General features: G+C 44.4%; 1 protein-coding gene across 6 annotated transcripts in view; it reads left to right on the forward strand.

Moving 5' to 3' along the window:
• Nucleotides 1-1357: 1357 nt before the first annotated feature.
• Nucleotides 1358-19182, forward strand: part of LOC136580643 (class I histocompatibility antigen, F10 alpha chain-like) — a 72484-nt gene continuing 54659 nt past the window's right edge. For 2 of the 6 annotated variants that reach the window (XM_066581370.1, XM_066581375.1), the window contains exon 1: nt 2632-2778. In XM_066581370.1, the coding sequence (XP_066437467.1) occupies nt 2691-2778 (88 nt within the window). In that variant the 5' untranslated portion in view covers nt 2632-2690. The other 4 variants (XM_066581371.1, XM_066581372.1, XM_066581374.1 and 1 more) reach the window with 4 other exon arrangements.

Below are 19182 nucleotides of genomic sequence, written 5' to 3' on the forward strand. Positions count from 1 at the left end.
ATTGCAGTCAGTAGGTCAGGGAGCATGTTATCAGGCGGAGTACAGAGGAAGATGTCTCGGTTCGTTCAGTCCATTGGGGGGTGGGGGTTCGTCACTGGGAGCTAGAAGATAGGGAGAGAGGGGCATTGAGGGAGGACGGGGTCCACCTCAATGATGTAGGGTTGGATACTTTTTTTTTTTTTTTTAATCCGGCTTGCAGGACAGGGTAGAGGCAGCTCTATCTAGAGTCGGTGGAGTGGGACAGAATAAGCCGCAGTAACGCGGCACATCCCGTGTGGCCCGGAATTTGTCCATGCTGGTTAGGGAATAGAGAAAGGTTTGCAAGCCGAAGGACCGGGGCTTACGAACGTCCTCGGAGGGCGGTTTATGGACTGATAAAGTTAATCTGTGGACAGCATGGATAGGTCTTGATCGTTAAAAGTTATTATCAATGTTGTTTTAATTAATAAAGCTGTGGCCTACCCCAAGTTTTATACAGCAAGAAGGTGTAGACATTCGTTTATTTATTAGGTAAGTGAGCTGGTAAGTAAGTTAATGTCCCCAGTCTCGTATGCCGTGAACTGAGTTAAGAAAACGGCATGTGACTGGGGACAGGCATAGGAAGGGTTAAGAAAAGCGAGCTTAGAGGGGGTGGAGCTAGGACAGGAAGCGAAGAGGGAGGGGAGCGGAAGTAGACCAGAGAAGAGACACAGGAGGAGAAGAAGGAAGATAGGAAATGAGAAGACACCCACCCACCCGCCCGGAAGGTCTGGGTAGGGGAGGAGAAAGGACTGTAGCAAATGGCAGTTGTTGGAAGTTGTCACAGCTTGTGTTTGGCCCGGAATTTGTCCATGCTGGTTAGGGAATAGAGAAAGGTTTGCAAGCCGAAGGACCGGGGCTTACAAACGTCCTCGGAGGACGGTTTACGGACTGATAAAGTTAATCTGCGGACAGCATGGATAGGTCTTGATCGTTAAAAGTTATTATCAATGTTGTTTTAATTAATAAAGCTGTGGCCTACCCCACGTTTATACAGCAAGAAGTGGTAGACATTCGTTTATTTATTAGGTAAGTGAGCTGGTAAGTAAGTTAATGTCCCCAGTCTATAACACACTACAGTTAAGCAGCCGTGCACTACACACTACACTTAAGCAGCACGGGGTTAGGGTTAGGTTTAGGGTTAGGTTTAGGGCTTAGGTTTAGGGTTTAGGGTTAAGTTTATGTAACCCTAAACCTAACCCTAAACCTAACCCCGTGCTGCTTAAATGTAGTGTGTAGTACACGTCTGCTTAACTGTAGTGTGTAGTGCACGGCTGCTGAAGGCAATCCGCGTGCACGCAGTGTAGTCACGTGGTGCCGAAGAGCCAATCAGGTGGCTCTAATCAGCAGCGCTGCTGAACTGTGGCTGAAATCCTAAATATGCATACAGTACTACCAAACTTCAGAATGGCTCCTCCCACAGCAGTGATGTCACCACAGTCCTTCAGCCCGCTCTCTGGTGGAGGTAGGTTGGTGTCTCCTGTCAGGATGGCTTAGTTGTATTCTCAGTATGTTAGGACCTGCTATTACGGTGCCAGGAGGTGGAGCTATGATGTCACCAGAGGGCGGAGGTATGATACCTCCATGGGCAGGGCTATGATGTCGCCAGGGCTGGGCTATGGCGTCACCTGGAAGTAGAAGCATAAGAATCACTCACTCACATACTTACAGACATGTGATCGTTAGTAGTTTGCTAAGCTTTTTTTTTTTAATGCAGCCAGGGCTTATTTTCAGGGTAGGGCTTATGTTTCAAGCTCCCACCGAAAATCCTGGGAAAAGAACTCCACAAAATTGCGATATTGCTGCTAGAAAACGCAGCAATATCGCACAGAACACAGATGTTGGTAACAAGATTTTGGTGTGTGTATCTATCCTGAGGTCTGCCTTTGTTTTGGGGTCTCTATCTATTCTGGGGTTCGAGTTTGAATATACTTTTGTATCAAATTCTGGTGTCTGACACCATTTTGGGGTGTGATATAGGAGTCACATGTATTACTTGTAAATGCATTGGGTTAGTGGTATTTGGGGCGTGGCCTATGTATATGGGATACATTTTGTTGTTTCTCCCTGATGTAACTGCGGTAGTATAAAGTAGGAAAGTAACATTACCTCTGTGAAGCTATGACCCATACCATGCCCTTGTTTTGCTCATATTAACCAGGCTGGTATTTTGGGGGGAATGGTGGTAGCCATAAATATATGACTTTGCTGGCCTATTACACTCAGTCACAGGGAAGGAGGAAACTAATCTGACCCAAGCGGTGCAGGTATCGGTCTCAGGGTAAGTCAACGGATCGGTCTGCGACTTCAGCTACGACTCTGACATCTTTACATTGTAAGTTAATAAACTGCTTTGATAAAGTTCAGTGTTTGGATGGTTTGGGATTTTTTCTTCCATCTCATAATCTGACCCTGTATATATGTGGATAAGCCCTAAATGGAACTTGTTTTTTTTAGATCATCTCACATTTTACTTTCATTTTTTCACTTTTCCACCCCCAGTCTGCCCGGTAACTGTTGACACCTGCAGAGGAATTTTCCTATTGGAGTAAATCTCACTGCTGTCCAATCAGAGTGCAGCGCTCTCCTCGTGGCCTTTGGGTGGGAGTTTTTTTTAATGCTGATCTGGTATATCCCACACATGTTTAGTATGTTGTCCTCAGTGAGTTTTCATGTTGTTTGCCTTGTATATCACTCACAGGAAGGAGATGACGGGCGTTCCCACACTGATACTTCTGACCGTGACGGCAGTGTATGGTGGTGAGTATGTAAGATGTGTGCGGTGTATTATTATCCATTATATCTTTAATATATTACATGTTACATAGCCTTCTGTCACAGTCGCATTGTGCAATCACAGGTTTCTGTGGAGGCTTTTTGTGCTTCATGATTGTGTTCACTGAGTTTTATGCTTAACCCCTTAAGTAGGTGACCCTTTTTTCCCCACATTTTTGTTTTTTCTTTCCCCCTTTTAAAAAAATTGTAACACTTCTATTTATCCATTGACATAGCTGTCTGAGTGCTGCTTGTTATTTTTTGCGGGACGAGTTGTATTTTTCAATGGAACTATTTAATGTACCATATAATGTACTGAAAAACTTTTAAAACCTTCTAAGTGGAGTAAAATGAAAAAAGAAAAAAAACAATTCACAGTGTTTTGGATCCTTCATCAATCTTGTGATATAATTTAATAATAATTAGATGTGAGACAGTTGCAATACATCTGGGTGCCGGTGCAAAGCTACCAGTGTAAAAGAGGTTCATTCTAAAGACACCTGGAAAAGGGGAGGGTTAAATTGTACATCTCTGTGGTGTTCATGTTATTTGTTACCATGCACACATATTGTGGACCGATTTCTACAAACATCGTAAATGTGGGTGCCAATAAGGCCCATTTATATATATACTTACAGAGTGTTGCAAAAGACATGGCTCATATACAACCCACCAGACCCAGACCCTCCCCTTCTGTGTTACAGGCAACCCCCAAATTTGAGGAACTTTATAATTAGGAGTGCATTGTCCTCTGACAAACAAATAATTCAAAGTGATGATCCGCGCCACCATGGAATAAATAATAAAAATGACTCACCTGGTGCCCAGCGGGGTTCCCATAGACCGTACGATCCTACGGGAGCCACCCGCCGGCACCTGTGATCCAGGTATGCCCGTAACAAACGAAGAGACTTCAGGTATCCTTCGGTGGGGAAGGAGAGTCGCCAGGAAAGAAGCAAACCCAAATGGAGAAATTCCCCTCAATGGGTAAAATAAACAAACTTCAAAGATAAAAAAGATCTTTCCGTGCTCCTACTGGAGCTCCTCTTTGAAAAAGAATATATATAAACTGTCGTGGCAGACAGTGATTAAATATATAAATCGTAGGTTTAATTCCAAAATGAAAGTACAAGGATTGCATGCAAGTGAAGATCTTGCAGCAATAGTGTTACAACGCGTTTCAGCGTTCTATAAACGCCTTTATCAATAAATAGAACGCTGAAACGCGTTGTAACACTATTGCTGCAAGATCTTCACTTGCATGCAATCCTTGTACTTTCATTTTGGAATTAAACCTACGATTTATATATTTAATCACTGTCTGCCACGACAGTTTATATATATTCTTTTTCAAAGAGGAGCTCCAGTAGTAGCGCGGAAAGATCTTTTTTATCTTTGAAGTCTGACAAACAAATAGAAACTTATCCCTGTAATGTAAGGAGCTGTAAGACCTGCTTACATGTACGGACTGCAAAAAGGATCTAGATCCCCAACACACAGCCGGACTATAAGATCCCGGGACATTCACATGTTCCATGTCTGATGTTGTGTACCTGATCAGGTGCAGTAAATGTCCTGTTGGGGGGTTTTATGTTGGAGAAACAGAGCAAAAACTGAAAGTGAGGATGAGGTCTCATCACCCCACAATTAAAAAGAGAAAGACAGAAATACTAGTGGCTGAGAATTTCTCAAGTCACGGACAAAACATAGAACCAATGAAAGTTACCATAATAAAAGGCCATTTCAAATCTCAAAGTCACAGGAGAATTTGGGAGTACAAATTTATTACTACCATTGACATTCTGCAGAACGGAATGAAAATCGGAGGGCGCTATCTACACCAATGGAGAATATGAAAAATCTGTAATAGAGATAACACGCTGGTGACCCCTTACCAGCAATTTAGAGATTATAAAACTTTCACACCCCCTGTCAGTGAACTATGAACATATTTACTCCTCTACCCATCTTGTAAGTGCAAATTAATCACTTCATGTCTGTGCTTTTCTATCGTATTATGGCATTGATTTAAATGCAAATTAATCATACCAGATCTGTGCCCATTCATATGTATGTATGTTTCTTCAGATCTACTCCATTAGCCTCAGAAAGGACCCTGAGTAGGTTTGAAAGCTCGCTATAACATCATTTATTTTTGTTAGCCATTAAAAGGTATCATATCTACAAGATTACTTGGTTTCTCTTGCTGGGAACAATCACATTTTGCTCTAGTGGTGCAGCATCCGAGAAGCAGGCCCTCAGCCAAGGAGACAGCGGGGTAGACAAAGGCCTTGTCACAGGGCTCTACCATCTTCTCCCCTAAAGGTAGCTCGGGACCTGACCCCATTATCACAGGGGGAGATCATGAAATGGGTAACTGTGGTTACCTGCAGTCCTGTTTGTCACTTGTGATGCCAGTGTTCCGGCCTCTGCGGCGGATCCCTCAGATGTAATAAAAAAGTTCACACACAGAGAATTTTCTGAATAAGAATTGGGAATGGTAGATTCTGTCCGTTTACTTAAACTCTTGAAATTATAACTAAATAAACCAGTCTTTGTACAGAAACAAATTGTAGTGGTGAAGCAGGGAGAATTCTCGGGGCACTTGTATAATTCACAGTCTAAGTTATCTGTAAGGTTTCTCTCCCAGCAAACTCTCTCTCTCCTGTCATACACTCACGTTTCTCTCAGCAGTGGTTTTCCATTTCTCCAAATTCATGCAGTACCTGCGCTGTACACCCACATATTTCCATTATGTCCGGGCTTTCCCTCTCTCTAGACATGGAGGCCATAGGTAGTCTCTCTGCATGGCTAGGCCCTGGCGGGAACAGCCGGCAGACCACCTCTCTGCTTCCTCCATGTCTACACTCTCACTGTCTGTCTAGACTCTCTCAGATCTATGTAGATTCTCTTTCTGATCTGTCTAGATTCTACCTCTCACATAGACATGTGACCCTTCATTTATACCACACACAAGACGAAATGATACATTTTCCAGACATCCCCAGATATGACCAGACATTAACCCATTCATTCTTGCAAACACCCAATACACATAAATCTGGCTCACTCTACATTCAAGACAATGCATGAGACAAATACATACCATGTATTCTGAGGTGCTGGAGGGGACTCCTAGCTTTGGGCCACTACAGTTCCCCCCTACTTAAGAAAAGCTGAACCCAGCATCTCCTTAAAACAGAGTCATATTCCGGGATTGGTATTTTCTCAATGTTCTACTCATTATCATTTTAGAACTATCTGTCTCAGTCTTGGATAGTGCAAGGCAGAACTGTTGCACATAATTCCCCTTTTGGTTACTACTCAGAGTTAAACCCATCTTGGTGTTTTGTAGACTACCTGAGATCTCACTTCCAGGGTACAATTGTAATACATGACGGCATGTAGAGAAATGGACTGGCCAGTCACTAGAACAAATTACTGCTAGGCTGGACGGAACCCAGGATTCACTAGCATTGCTATGGGGCCCTCCATAATTCTTCTCCCCAAAGCCTGAAGCAGAGATAAATCACTGAAAATTCACACATGGATAGGAAAAAGGTGACTGGCAGATTTTTTTGAAATGAGGAGAGTGGCATGAACATCACTTCTTCTCCCACTCGTGAAGGGTGGTAGCTTAAGTCAATACCCCCAACCAAGCTGACTATATGATAATGAGACTATGTCTACCGAAACAGATAAGACACCTGGCGGACACTGAACTAATTGGATTTTATAGGCTGAAGTCTCTAGACCTCCTGACTAAATTCACTCAGACATACCATTCAGTGCAAACATTTATTCTCACACAATATTTTAGCATATAACTTTAAATAAACGTCTGCATATACTCCCTCCTGCACATGAGCATTATAACTCAACATTGCATAACTTTCAAGCATATAGACAATAGGGGATAAAACAATAACTTTGCAGTCTCTTGGGGCAAATGAAAAAGAAAAAGGGGAACATTTTCAAAATGTCTCTTTATCAGACATGTACACAGAGTTCTTAGCACCACATAACCTTAACGGGTCAGGTAAGCCCTTATGTCTCGTACTCAATACTAAACCTTGTCGGTGTTACGTTCATGTGGGCAAACAAGCACCGGGCCCATATGAACGTGATCCAAAGAACATGAAAGAGTAAACTGACCCTAGGCTGCAGGCAGAATGGCAAGGCCCTACCTATAGGCAGAACGATCGCCTCGATAAAGGCAGCCTCGCACTGGAACCTCCGACCTGACAACCCCTGAAAAGGTGGTAAACGGAAAGTATACAGCATACCAACGTAGAACATAATGCATAACCACATAATGCACAACTACAAACTTAGAACAGGACTATTCACACCTGATGTCTGGCCACCTGCACAGACATTGGGCCTGACACTGTTCACACACAACATAATAATGCATACCAACATAATGCCCCCCCAGTTACGTTTGTGTGGGCAAATAAGCAGAAGGCCCACACGAAAATGTCCATAAAGGTGAGGATACCACAAAAACGTAGACCTAAGACAGAATTCAGACTGCACATGCAAACGGAAACACCAACTAGACAGGGAACTGCATACTGCGGACTGGACTCACAGACAGCCATAACATAGGACAAACAACCAACAAACTCATCAAACATCCCCGCACATTAAAGCAGATGGAATTGCTGTTATATAAATAAGAGGGATTAGTTTGTGAGTTGGCTAACTCACTTAAGCCGCAAGCCCAGTGATCAAGGGTCCTCGTGTCTTGTGGTCCCTATTCTAACAAGACACATGATCCAGCAGCACCAGACACAGTTCACACAGAAAGCTGCAACCACACAGACAACAGGACACAAGTTACACCACAATCTGCAACAGCACAGACAACATGACTGCTTACCCTGGTCACCAAACAGACACTGCCAGGAGCTGGGTATATATGTAAGCAAAGACCCAGGGGATTGGCTAGCAGAACATAACTACACCCAGCTAGCACAATCATTTCACACCTGTGAGGCTGTGCTGCTAGAAACCTATGTGGTACAACAGATCCCAGCCAGCACAACCCTTACAGTTGGTGTCGGGTTGCTTCCCCAAAACCGTATTCCTATTGCCGAGCATAGGGTAGGACTTGCTCGGGTAAAGGCTTTCACCTCAGAGTCTTCAGAAGTGCTGTCCTCTTCTCTACAGGTCAGCTCAAAACAGTCAACTGACTGCAGCCATGATTGGAGCAAATCCATGGGGCGAGGATACCCTCCTTTTGGGATCTGTAGCAGGGAAAAGTGTTGTGCTTTGTCAAGAAAATCTCTGGCAAATTCAACACTTGCTCATCAGACTTCACAGCAGGAACAGTGTAGTACGGAGATCCTTTTTGTTGATCAACCAGGCTATCCATAAAAACAAACGAAAAATTCTCATTGCCATATTCTTTGACATAGGGCAGAAGATGCTGGGGTAATGTGTGCTTAACTTCCAAATTGTCCCGGTGTATGAAGATTCAGGGCGGGTATGGAGTAACAACAAATCTGGTAGGAGTTGTGAAGACTTGACACAATTTTTTGTTTCTCTCCCCGGGGGCAGCAACAGTCGCAAAAACTTTGGTGGACCCAGCCACTTCCTCTGTTTCCATATGGACATCGGGGTTCACTGACTCCTCAACTCTCTCCTCAGTATTGGGAGGGTCTGGAGAAATTAGAGGCAGTAAATCTAGAAGGTCTTGCTCATCTCCCCAATAAAATTGCAGCCTTGGTGGCGGGTATATGGCAGGGGCTGCTCTCACTACTTTTGTAGCCATGTCTCTTTCAGGGGTGCTCTTGCTGGTCTGCTGGGAGGTTTCTGAAGGCTCACTCACCAGAGTATCTGACTCCTCCCCTGGGTGGTTCTGAGCACTCTCCTCACTCTGCTCCACAGTGGGGATGTCCCCCCCCCCCTACTTTTCCCACAGCCACAGCAGGAACTTTGTGGTGGGAAAGTTTTGCGGGCTCTTATCCAACTGAAGAAAAAGAAGGCGGGGCACCATCTTGAACATCCATACAGTCCTCCATATTTTCTGCTATAACATGCAGATCTGGTAGTTCCATTTTATCAAGTAACATCACACAATTTTTCTCCAGGCGGTAACGCATCTGGGATACATATTTGAATAAAGTCTCCTTACTTGTTCTCTGCATCTTGCAGGCGGCCAAACCTTGTCCTTCCATTTCTGTTAGGGCTCCAAGGACCCACAACCTTGTTCTTTTCCTCTCTAAAGCTCAGAAGACCCACGACCTTGTCCTTTTCCTCTCTAAGGCTCAGAGGGTTGGAGGGATCTTGTCCACGAATTTTAGAAGACTCAGGGTTTTTAGTGCTAGAAACAGATTCAGTTTTCATTTCTCTCAGGCACGGGAATCCAGTTTCGTCTGTGTCTAGCAACGGCAGAGACATTCATCCATGTCTCAATATATCATCCCCGTAATATGGCGAGGAAGACCTAAGAAAACTCAGACCTCAAGGTTGGATTTCAGAAAGGCAGATTTTAATGAACTTGGAAAGAGGATAGGAATGTCCTAAGAAGCTTGGGAAATATTGAAAAATGAGATTCTCAAAGCGCAATTGTTAACAATCCCTAAAAGAAGTAAGAATGGGAAGCATTTAAAGAGACCAGGATGGATGAATACAGAACTTGCACACATGTTAAAAAGGAAGAAAAATATGTTGATCAAATGGAAAGAGGGGCGGATATATAAAGAAGAATATAATGCAGTCTGTGGAAATTGTAGGGCAAGTGTTCAAACAAAGGCTGGACAAATATCTGTCTGGGATGATTTAGTGAATCCTGCACTGTACAAGGGGTTAGACCAGATGACCCTGGAGGTCCCTTCCAACTCTACCATTCTATGATTATATGATTCTACCCTTTCTTCCTGGTCTTCAGAGTGCCGCTTTACCTCTTCTCAGTGCTGCTGAGTGCAGAAGTGTGTACGCCTGCAACAGCCCCTACTCCGCCTCTCCTCTTCTCCTGTGGAACTAGGGAGAAGAGGTCAAGGAAGTAGGGGAGGAAGATCCTCAGTGCACACACTGCAATCAGTGTGTGCATCCGGCAGCAGCGCAGCAGAGTGATTAGCAGCCAGGGAGCCAGACATCCCGAATGCAGGAGAAATATCCCAAAAGCGGGACAAATGGCTGTCCCGCAGGGGACCCGGAGGAAAGCGGGAAACAGGTTCCCAAAGCGGGATTGTCCCACCTAAATCGGGATGTCTGGACAACTTAGATATAATGACACATGATTACTATTCTGCCCTAGTCACTCTCTTGCACTGACTAGCATGTACCCAGTTTGTTTTCCTTTTAAGTTTCACTGCAGTGGTTGTTGTCAACAGTACTTGGTAGGGCCCCTCGTATCGTGGTTTCAGAGATTTCCACCAACTGCAAAGCAGTCTTACGTGGGTCTTTTGCTCAGCGTCAATTTTCCACATTATCCATACTATGTAAGTTATAAACAACAATACCAAAATTACCAAAAGTGTAATTTCTAACTCTAATCTCATAAAAGTTAGTCCATCGCCATCAACACATCTGACAGGAGAGCTTTCTATCTCTTGGATCATCTGCCTAGTGGGTATTTGGACACATGCTTCTCCTCCCTCTTTTCCCTGTGAGCATCGCATAATCCACCTAGCTATCACTGATTGTCAGATGGATTCCGTAAAGTCACCTACAAATGTCATCGCATAGGTGTTGAGAACCCCCCCTTCATCTGTCTCGTGCCTTTTGTGGCTGATAACACTTGAAGGCTCTCAAGATGGGTCACTAGTTCAAAATCTCCCTCCGTCTGTCTTGCACTTTTGGGGCTGAAGACACAGGTCTTATTTGTAGTACTGATGGTTTTCTTTTAAGGGCTCACTCTGCAGCATCCTGTAGGGTGATCCTGGACACAGGACATTCGTTGAAGAGCAGGGAGGGTGACAAGCTGGCTTGTCACGGCGGCACATACCACGCTCCCTCCCGGACGAACGCATGTAGCCTCAACCAGGGCAGCCCTGGGCCTCTTCTGGACATCCCTCAGAGAGAGATGCCAAATAAACTGGAGAAAAGGGATAGGGGTTGTCACGGGTGACGCCACTGTTCCGTTACCCACCGGTATGACCCTCCATGGTAAATAAATGGAGCTGCAGACGGAATTGGTGTACCTCAGGTCCCTGGGAATGGTCAGGGCCTGGAAAAACTTCACTTGAATAACATCAGAATAACACAAGGCACAATTGACAGTACTTGAAGTGCAGGTATTAAACAGACTTGAGTAATAGTACCTCCACACGGTGATCCCAGACTTCAGGATGGCCGTGAGTGAACAATATACTTAGGATTACCTCCACCCGGTGATGCCAGACTTCAGTACGGCCGGGTGTGACAAATGAAGAAGAGTACCTCAAATGGCGATCCAATAACTCCGGACGGCCGCGTAGAAAAAGAAGTCAGAAAGTACCTCTGCACTAGGCCTTGGAAATTGCACTTACTTCTGGCTCATGCTCTCTCTCCCTTGGGGCTCACTCTCTTCTCATCACAGATACATGCACACTAGGGAACCTCTTTGCCTCTTCCATCCTTCACCACATGAGGGTTGAAGGTACCCCCAAGTGGCTGGCACTCTGAAGAATTGACTCTCAGAACTCCAAACTCAAAAGAATCTCCAACAACAACAACAACCTTCCTGCTCACACACACTCCAATTTATATTCTTACTCACACCACGTGACAGGACATAAATTGATACATTCATAGACAATCTCCAGGCTTTTGCAAACACTTAACCCATCACACGCTGCAGCTGTGCAATACATATAACGGAATGACTAGACAGATTTACACAGTGCACCAAAATAAGACATGACATGTATGTCATTATGGAGGAGGCTAGGAAAGTATGAACTGGGCCACTACAACTCCGTTCCATCTGCTATAGCCTGCTAGGTGGGGCCCCCGCCACCCAAGGCACCCATGACAGAACCCAGTATCCTGACATATTCCTGAATCTGATCTTATACTGGAATATACAGGAGAAAGATATTACTTACTAGAAGAATTCCTCTCCTCACCTTCAGAGACATTAAATAAAATTTTTAGTCGGCATTAGTTATTCACTTATGCAAAATGGGGGCAACTACTACTGCTATTCATGCAATTTTATTAGCGACATGAGGGTGATACAAGCTTAGCAGTAAGACAGGTGAAATAAGTTCGTCTGTCCCTAATTTATTTCACCATCTCTGACCTTGTGAAATAAGTTAGGGACAGCCTTTTTTTAGTCTTATACATTACTATTATTTAGCCCACTAGGAATTCAATTTTCAAGTTTATTCCATTTTTAAATTATTATTAAATTATATGTAATTATCCCTGTTTTGTGATGATGGCAATAAACTTTCTCTGCATTCTTATTTATATTAACTCCTTCCCTCCATATGACGTAAGGGTACGTCCTGAAGGCAGGGTACTTCGCACAACTGGACGTACCCTCATGTCATAGGGATAGCGCAAGATCATAAGAGATCTCGCGCTATCCAGCAGCGGGAGCTGGCTGGCACTGATAGCCGGCCTTCTGCTGCAACAGCAGGAGTGCAGCACCCCCGCTGTTAACTCCTTCCCTGACGTGATCTATGTAGGTTGCGGCATGGGAAGGGTTTACAGAGGGAGCGCGCTCCCTCTGTAACATTGCCGTGCTCTCACAATATAATCCCAGAGAGTCTGGCTGGCTACCATGGCAACAGGACGCCAGATACCGGTGTCCTGTATTGCCATTGCCTACGATCGCTGTAATAAGCGATAAGGCATTGCAGGACAGAAGTCCTGCAATGCCTTATTTTAGCGATCAGAGCTGGTCTGGTGCAAGTCCCTCAAAGGGACACAAATGGTGTAAAAAAAGAAAAATGTACAAAAAATAAAAATGTAAAAAAAAAACTTTTGGGGAGCTTTTTCTCATATTAGCATTACAAAAAATCCCACGTATTTGGTATCGGCATGTCCATAACAACACGTACAATACGTTGAACACACTTTTTATCCTGCACGGCAAAAAGCGTAAAAAAAAATGCTAAAAAACTTTGCCTCCCCAAAAATGCAAAAAAAAAGTGATAAAAAAAGCTGTATATACCCCAAGATGGTACCAATAAGAACTACAGCTTGTCTTGCAAAAAATAAGCCCTCACAGAACTCCGTCCATGGAAAAATCAAAAAGTTATAGGACTTTAAATGCAGCGATTAAGAAAAAGGAAAAGATTTCCAAAAAAAGGGGTTTTATTGCAGAAAAGTGGAAAAACCTAAAAGAAAATAAGAATTTTGGTATCGTTGTTATTGTACAGACGCACATACTGCATGATTAACGCTTTAAAAAAAAAATCTATGGCAGAATTGATGCATTTTCTCTCCCTGTTGTCATAAAAAAAATTCTAAAAGTTTTACAATATTGTTTATGTACCCAAAAATGGCACTGATAAAAACTACAGTTCGCCACGTAAAAAACAAGCCCTTATACGTCCGCATCGACAGAAAAATGAAAAGTTATGGCTTTTGAAAAATGGAGATAAAAAACCGTCAAAAGTCGTTGTGTCCTTAAGCCCAAAATAGGCCAAGTCATTAAGAGGTTAAAAATATATCGTAGTCTAAAGAAGAAAATTGGCAGTCTACCAAAATGAATGTTATCTTCTACGTCAGATGGTGGCTAAGTTACTTTTACTTTGCAACTTGCCGTGACAAACAACAATGAACCACAAATAAATTATTTAAATAGCTATGTCTCGATCTTTTCTGCAAAATAACAAATTTGACTGACTGTATGTTAAACTATAGGACATATAACGGTCAAGTTAGGCCCAATGTCCTTTAATTCATGTGCTTTAATTCATGTGCTGTTTGTTATACAGTCTGCAGGCATTTCCTATGTGCCGTCAGTCTATTTTACAGCTTAAAATATTTAATCCTCTTAGTCAAAATGAGTCTTTCAAAGGCCCATTTACACGCAAAGATAATCTTTCAAAAAACTGAAATATTGTGCTGCCTATTTGCATAAAGTGTTAATGACCATTAACACTTTATTATCTTCATTTGCATGTAAAAGGGCATCCCAGGAGCTGTTTGGAGAGCCCACCATGTGACTAATCGCATGCCACACTGTGCAAACAGCTGCATTGTTCTCTACTCGGCTGCCGGAAGATTACAATGTTATCTGCCGCCTCCCGTGGAGATAACAGCATGCAGTTTATTGAGAGATACCTTATTTCTCAGTAGCTGAATGATGGCTTTCTAAGTTCACCTTAATATCATCGTTCTGGTGAAAACTGCACAATGCACACGTTTACATGTAACGATTATCACTTATTTTCGGTCAATTGAACGAATTTTAACTGAAAATGGTTACGTGTAAATGGGCCTTTACACAGACAATCTAGTCATTGCATATGCAATCATCACTTACATATACAATATGCATACCAGAGCAACTTTCAGAGCCATAGGTCACCTTTTGCACATACATCCATACATCCATACCAGGTGCACAACATGATAAGAACAAAAGAAAAGGAGTTTATTGTTCACCACCTCGCTTCCCATGCCAGGTGATCAAGGTTCTTGCAGGAACCGAAATGCGTCCTACTTGGTTTTAGCGGTTTCTAATGGCACACTTTAGATAAAGGCAAGACAAATCTCTTTTTCACTATAAACCAGCTTCACTTTTTCCTTTGAATCTATTTGCTACAACAAGATATAACTTTCCTTTCTGGTTCTTTGGACCCGAGATAACACAACAGAAGTGTCTCCTTTGGCCAGCCATCAGGGGGACCCCCCACAGCCTCAAAGAGGTATATAAAGTATCAGTCTGACAACGTTCCATAAATATATTCTGTAACACCAACAATTGCCCCCTGTAAAAGGGCCCTAAGTCTATTGACAGTGTATTTAAGATAGGGTCCATCTAGAACACGTGTCAAACACAAGGCCCGCGGGCCGAATCCGGCCCGCTGCCTTGTGTTATGTGGCCCGCGGCCTGCCGGCGCTGCTCACCACTGAAGCGATTACCAGCTGGGGTGCCGCAGCTTCCCGCTGGTAATCATGCTGCTAGCGCTGATCCTGGTGCACACTGACGTCAGTGTGCAACCAGGATCCTTCTCCCCTGAGTCCCCTGCTCTTCAGTTCCGCAGGAGAGGACTTGGGGAGGAAGCGTTCCGGGCTACACACTGACGTCAGTGTGCACCCAGGGATCAGTGCGAGAAGAGAGGGAGCGTCGCTGACAGGAAGGAAGAGGTAAGTATATGGGTTGGGGGGGTGGCTGCTTATTACGGGGGAGGGGGGCTGCTTATTACTGGGGAGGGGCTGCTTATTACTGGGAAGGGGGTATTATTGGGTGGGGGGCTGCTTATTACAGGGGGGCTACTTATTATGGGGGGGCTGCTTATTATGGGGGGCTGCTTATTACAGGGGGGGCTGTTTATTACTGGGGAAGGGGTATTATTGGGTGGGGGGCTGCTTATTACTGTGGGAGGGCTTCTTATTACTGGGAGGCGGCTGCTTATTACTGGGGAGGGGGTATTATTGGGTGGGGGGCTGCTTATTACTGGGGAGGGGGTATTATTGGGTGGGCGGCTGCTTATTACTGTGGGGTGGCTGCTTATTACTGTGGGGGGCTGTTTATTACTGGGGAGGGGGAATTATCGTGTGGGGGCTGCTTATTACTGGGGGGGGGCTGCTTATTACTGTGTGGGGGCTGCTTATTACTGGGGAAGGGGTATTATTGGGTGGGGAGCTGCTTATTACTGGGGAGGGGGTATTATTGGGTGGGGGGCTTCTTATTACTGGGGGGGAGGCATCTTATTACTGGGGAGGTGGGGGCTTATTATTATTACTGAGGTGGGGGCTTATTACTGAGGGGGCTTATTATTATTACTGAGGGGAGGCTTATTACTGAGGGGGCTTATTATTATTACTGAGGTGGGGGCTTATAATTATAACATTGCTATTGGGGTTAATATTACTAATTGGGCCACTGTGGGGGTCGTTATTTTTCCTGGGGCCACTATCAGGGTCACGATTAGGGCTCGTTCACATGGGTGTAATTGTATTTCGGTCGCACAAATACGCTGCGCAATCGAAAATCGCTTATGCCTGTATATTTGCATACGCAAAAATGAACGCAGATGGGCCCACTGAAATAGTGCGCAAATATGCAGTGAATACACAGGTTTCCTGCACATTCACCATGTATTTGCGCGGCCCATTCACTTTAATGGCCTATCGAAGTGCGTAGGACGCAACAAAATTTACATCATGTGAATGAACTCATTGAAATCAATGGCTTCTATTCACTGCATATTATGTACGCAAATACGCTTGTGTGAACGAGGCCTTACTGCACACGGGCGGAATTTCCGCGGCGGGATTTCCCGCAGAATTTCTGCCTATGGAAGCTGCCATAGGATTGCTTTAGAAACGCAATCCTATGCAGACGGCTGCGATTTGTCTGCGCGAAATCTCGCACAGGAAAAAAATCGCGACATGCTCTATTACTGTGCGGGGCAGCTGGCACATCACAGAGCCGGAGCCGCGGGAGAAAGGAGTGCCGCGCTGGTTCCTGCAGGGGCTCGGGTTGGGCCCCGCTGCGAGAATTCTCACAGCGGAATCCGACCCGGCCGTCTGCAGGCGGCCTTACAATCGGCCCTTTGAAGGTCACCATAAGCCTGATGTGGCCCTCGGTGAAAATGAGTTTGACACGCCTGATCTAGAACAACAGTTCTTAATGTTTGCTTGGCTGATTTGTGACTTCTCCAGTTATCTGCCCAACATTTGGGAATGGGACAACACAGGGGCAAAACTTAAGATGAGTCAGCACAACAGAACAATAGAAGTTGCAAGCAGGCATGTAGACACTTTTTGTAAATATAATGGGCTCAAGAGTACATAGGCAGAAGTTTCACTGCGGACCCGAAGAGCTGCCTGGGACTTCTATCTTGATGGAAACATCATTCTTGCCTTGATGGAAATCAAAAGCTTCAACTGTCTGATGTGTTGGTTAGGCTGTAGAGAAGATTATGGGTGATCGGTGATGTATTCTGTTATGTTTTACTAATGGCCCATTTACAAATAACAATTACTGTAGTTTTATGTCCCTGTCAGCCCTGGTTTCTGTGTGTTTTTTTACGCTTTGTTCTCTGTTGCTATGACTTGTGCGTGATACCCGCTGCCAGCATGTGGTTTTTGTTGAGCTTTTTCAGTAACTGATGTTTGTAGGGCATAATATTTTCTTTCCTTTTTTTATCTCTGCATTCCTTCTGCCTCCTGTGACCAAGAAATATGAAATAATGTTACAGCGTAGTAACAAAAAGGACTTCAGTCCTGAAGTAATACAATAGTTCTTCTGTGCTGACCACTGCTGGAGTGTGAGTGGCTCATCTAGTTCAGTATGACTTTCCTGTTCCTATTGACTCACATGGTAACAGTCAGGACCGGACAGTGTATATTGTTACAGTAATATACTGCTGGTCCCTTTGGACATCTGTGCTTTATCTATGTGCTTCCCTGCAGCAGATCAATCCCGGTATACTGGGGGTCAAGAACAGCGTGCTCCAGCCGGCCAAACCTTCCCACCCTCACTTCTAGTCTTGATTTGGACTTGTCCGAAACCCTGAGCACGCATACTATTACTGCCCCCACTGCCCCATAATGCAGTGACCAAGCTCCCGACAGGATATCATACCCCAATGTCTGCCAGTGCTCCTCTTTTCTAGAGCTCATTACTCCAGTGGCCCCATTCCCTTTTGTATTGGTGGTGGTTTCAGATGGTAGTAGTAACTTTTCACATAAGCAGAAACTGATCCTCTTGGACATGCTTGTTTTCCCAGTGCAGATAGCAGTTCCTGCAGGCTATATGCCCCAAGTAGTAGGCACTCAAATAGCAGACACTGCCTGCAGGTGCTACTTGGCTTCCAGGCCTGATCTCACCTCCCATGCAGATGAGCAGTAGGAGCATCAACCAGATACAATCTCCCACTCCAAACCAGATGGTCATTGGGCACTCTAGTAACCCTAATACTCAAGGTCTTATATTGGAGGGCAGTGAAAATAGCCTGTCTCTGCCATATGCTGCAGACATAAGTCAACCAGAAGACCTATGTATTAAGTATTTGCCTCGGGCTAGCCCCCATCCCAAACCTTACAGTAGCCACCCTAACATCCATGCCCAGCACAAGCCATACAAAAGCACCCACCATCTCAATATGAATGGCAGCAAGTGCAGAGACAGACTTTCCACCTTGTGTCACCATAGGCAATCAAAGCAATGCCACTACAGGGACCCCTCTGCAACGAAGTTGTGTGGACCCCTTTAAGCAGGCTCCTGCTAGTATTGAGTGAACTATACCTGTTGAAGCCGGTTTTGGGTCCAATTCTGCTAAAAGTTTGGTTTGGAGTGAACCAAAACTTGGACAGTTCATCCCAACCAGACCACTTGGCAGTAGTGGTCATTCTCTTCCTGTAGCTCAGCGATTAGTACTGCAGCCTTGAAGTGCTGGAGCTCTAGGTTCAAATCTAACATCATCTGTATGGAAATTGTATGTTCTTCATAATAATCACCTTTATTTATATAGCAATACACATTATATGTGGGCATATTATTGATCCTTTTTATGCTCACGAAAGGTGACCCTGAGACAGATTCAATTGTTTCATAGGAGGTTGTCTATAACAATGACTGATGTTGCTCAACCCCATTATAAAATCTGCGTGACTCAGCCCATTAAGGCTGACCTGTGCATGTGGAGGTCTTTCTTAGAGTCATGCAATTGACACACTTGTTGATGGCCAGATGAGATCGACAGGCCTACCGGTATGTTACACCTTTGCCAATAGCTCAGGTGGTTTGGAAATAGTGTTCAGATCCTCATGGTGTGCCGGCACCTGGCTGACAGATTGGGAAAAGTATTGCTTTCAGAACTTGCCTATGTTAGATCTATTCTGGTACTACTGACCCTTGAATTGTTGTTGAAATGCATAACCAACCAGGTCATCCTGTTTTAGTATGATAACTCCAATGTGGTCTTGTTACATTGCTGCTTAGACATGTTGTACTACTGTGCTTCCAGCAGCACAGCTACAGGTGGTTGAGGGTTAATTGAGCTGGCTGGGTGTGGTAATCTCCAGCAGCCAATTCCCTTTAGCCTTCAGCACATATAAACTCAGCTCTTGTCAGTCTGAAGCTGGTCTTGTACTGTTTGAATATATCTGTCCTGTTCCTGTTGCAAGCTTGCTGTGTGGTCTGTGCCTTGTGGTTCATGTCCGTCTGTACGTTTATTTTGTGTCAGTTTGGTCTGCTGAGTTTGTTTGCTATGTCTGCGCTATGTTGGCCTCTAGGGCCCTCTAGTAGATGTGTCTTGCTAGTGT

This window comes from Eleutherodactylus coqui, chromosome 10, assembly GCF_035609145.1.
Source record: "Eleutherodactylus coqui strain aEleCoq1 chromosome 10, aEleCoq1.hap1, whole genome shotgun sequence".
NCBI classification, from domain to species: domain Eukaryota; kingdom Metazoa; phylum Chordata; class Amphibia; order Anura; family Eleutherodactylidae; genus Eleutherodactylus; species Eleutherodactylus coqui.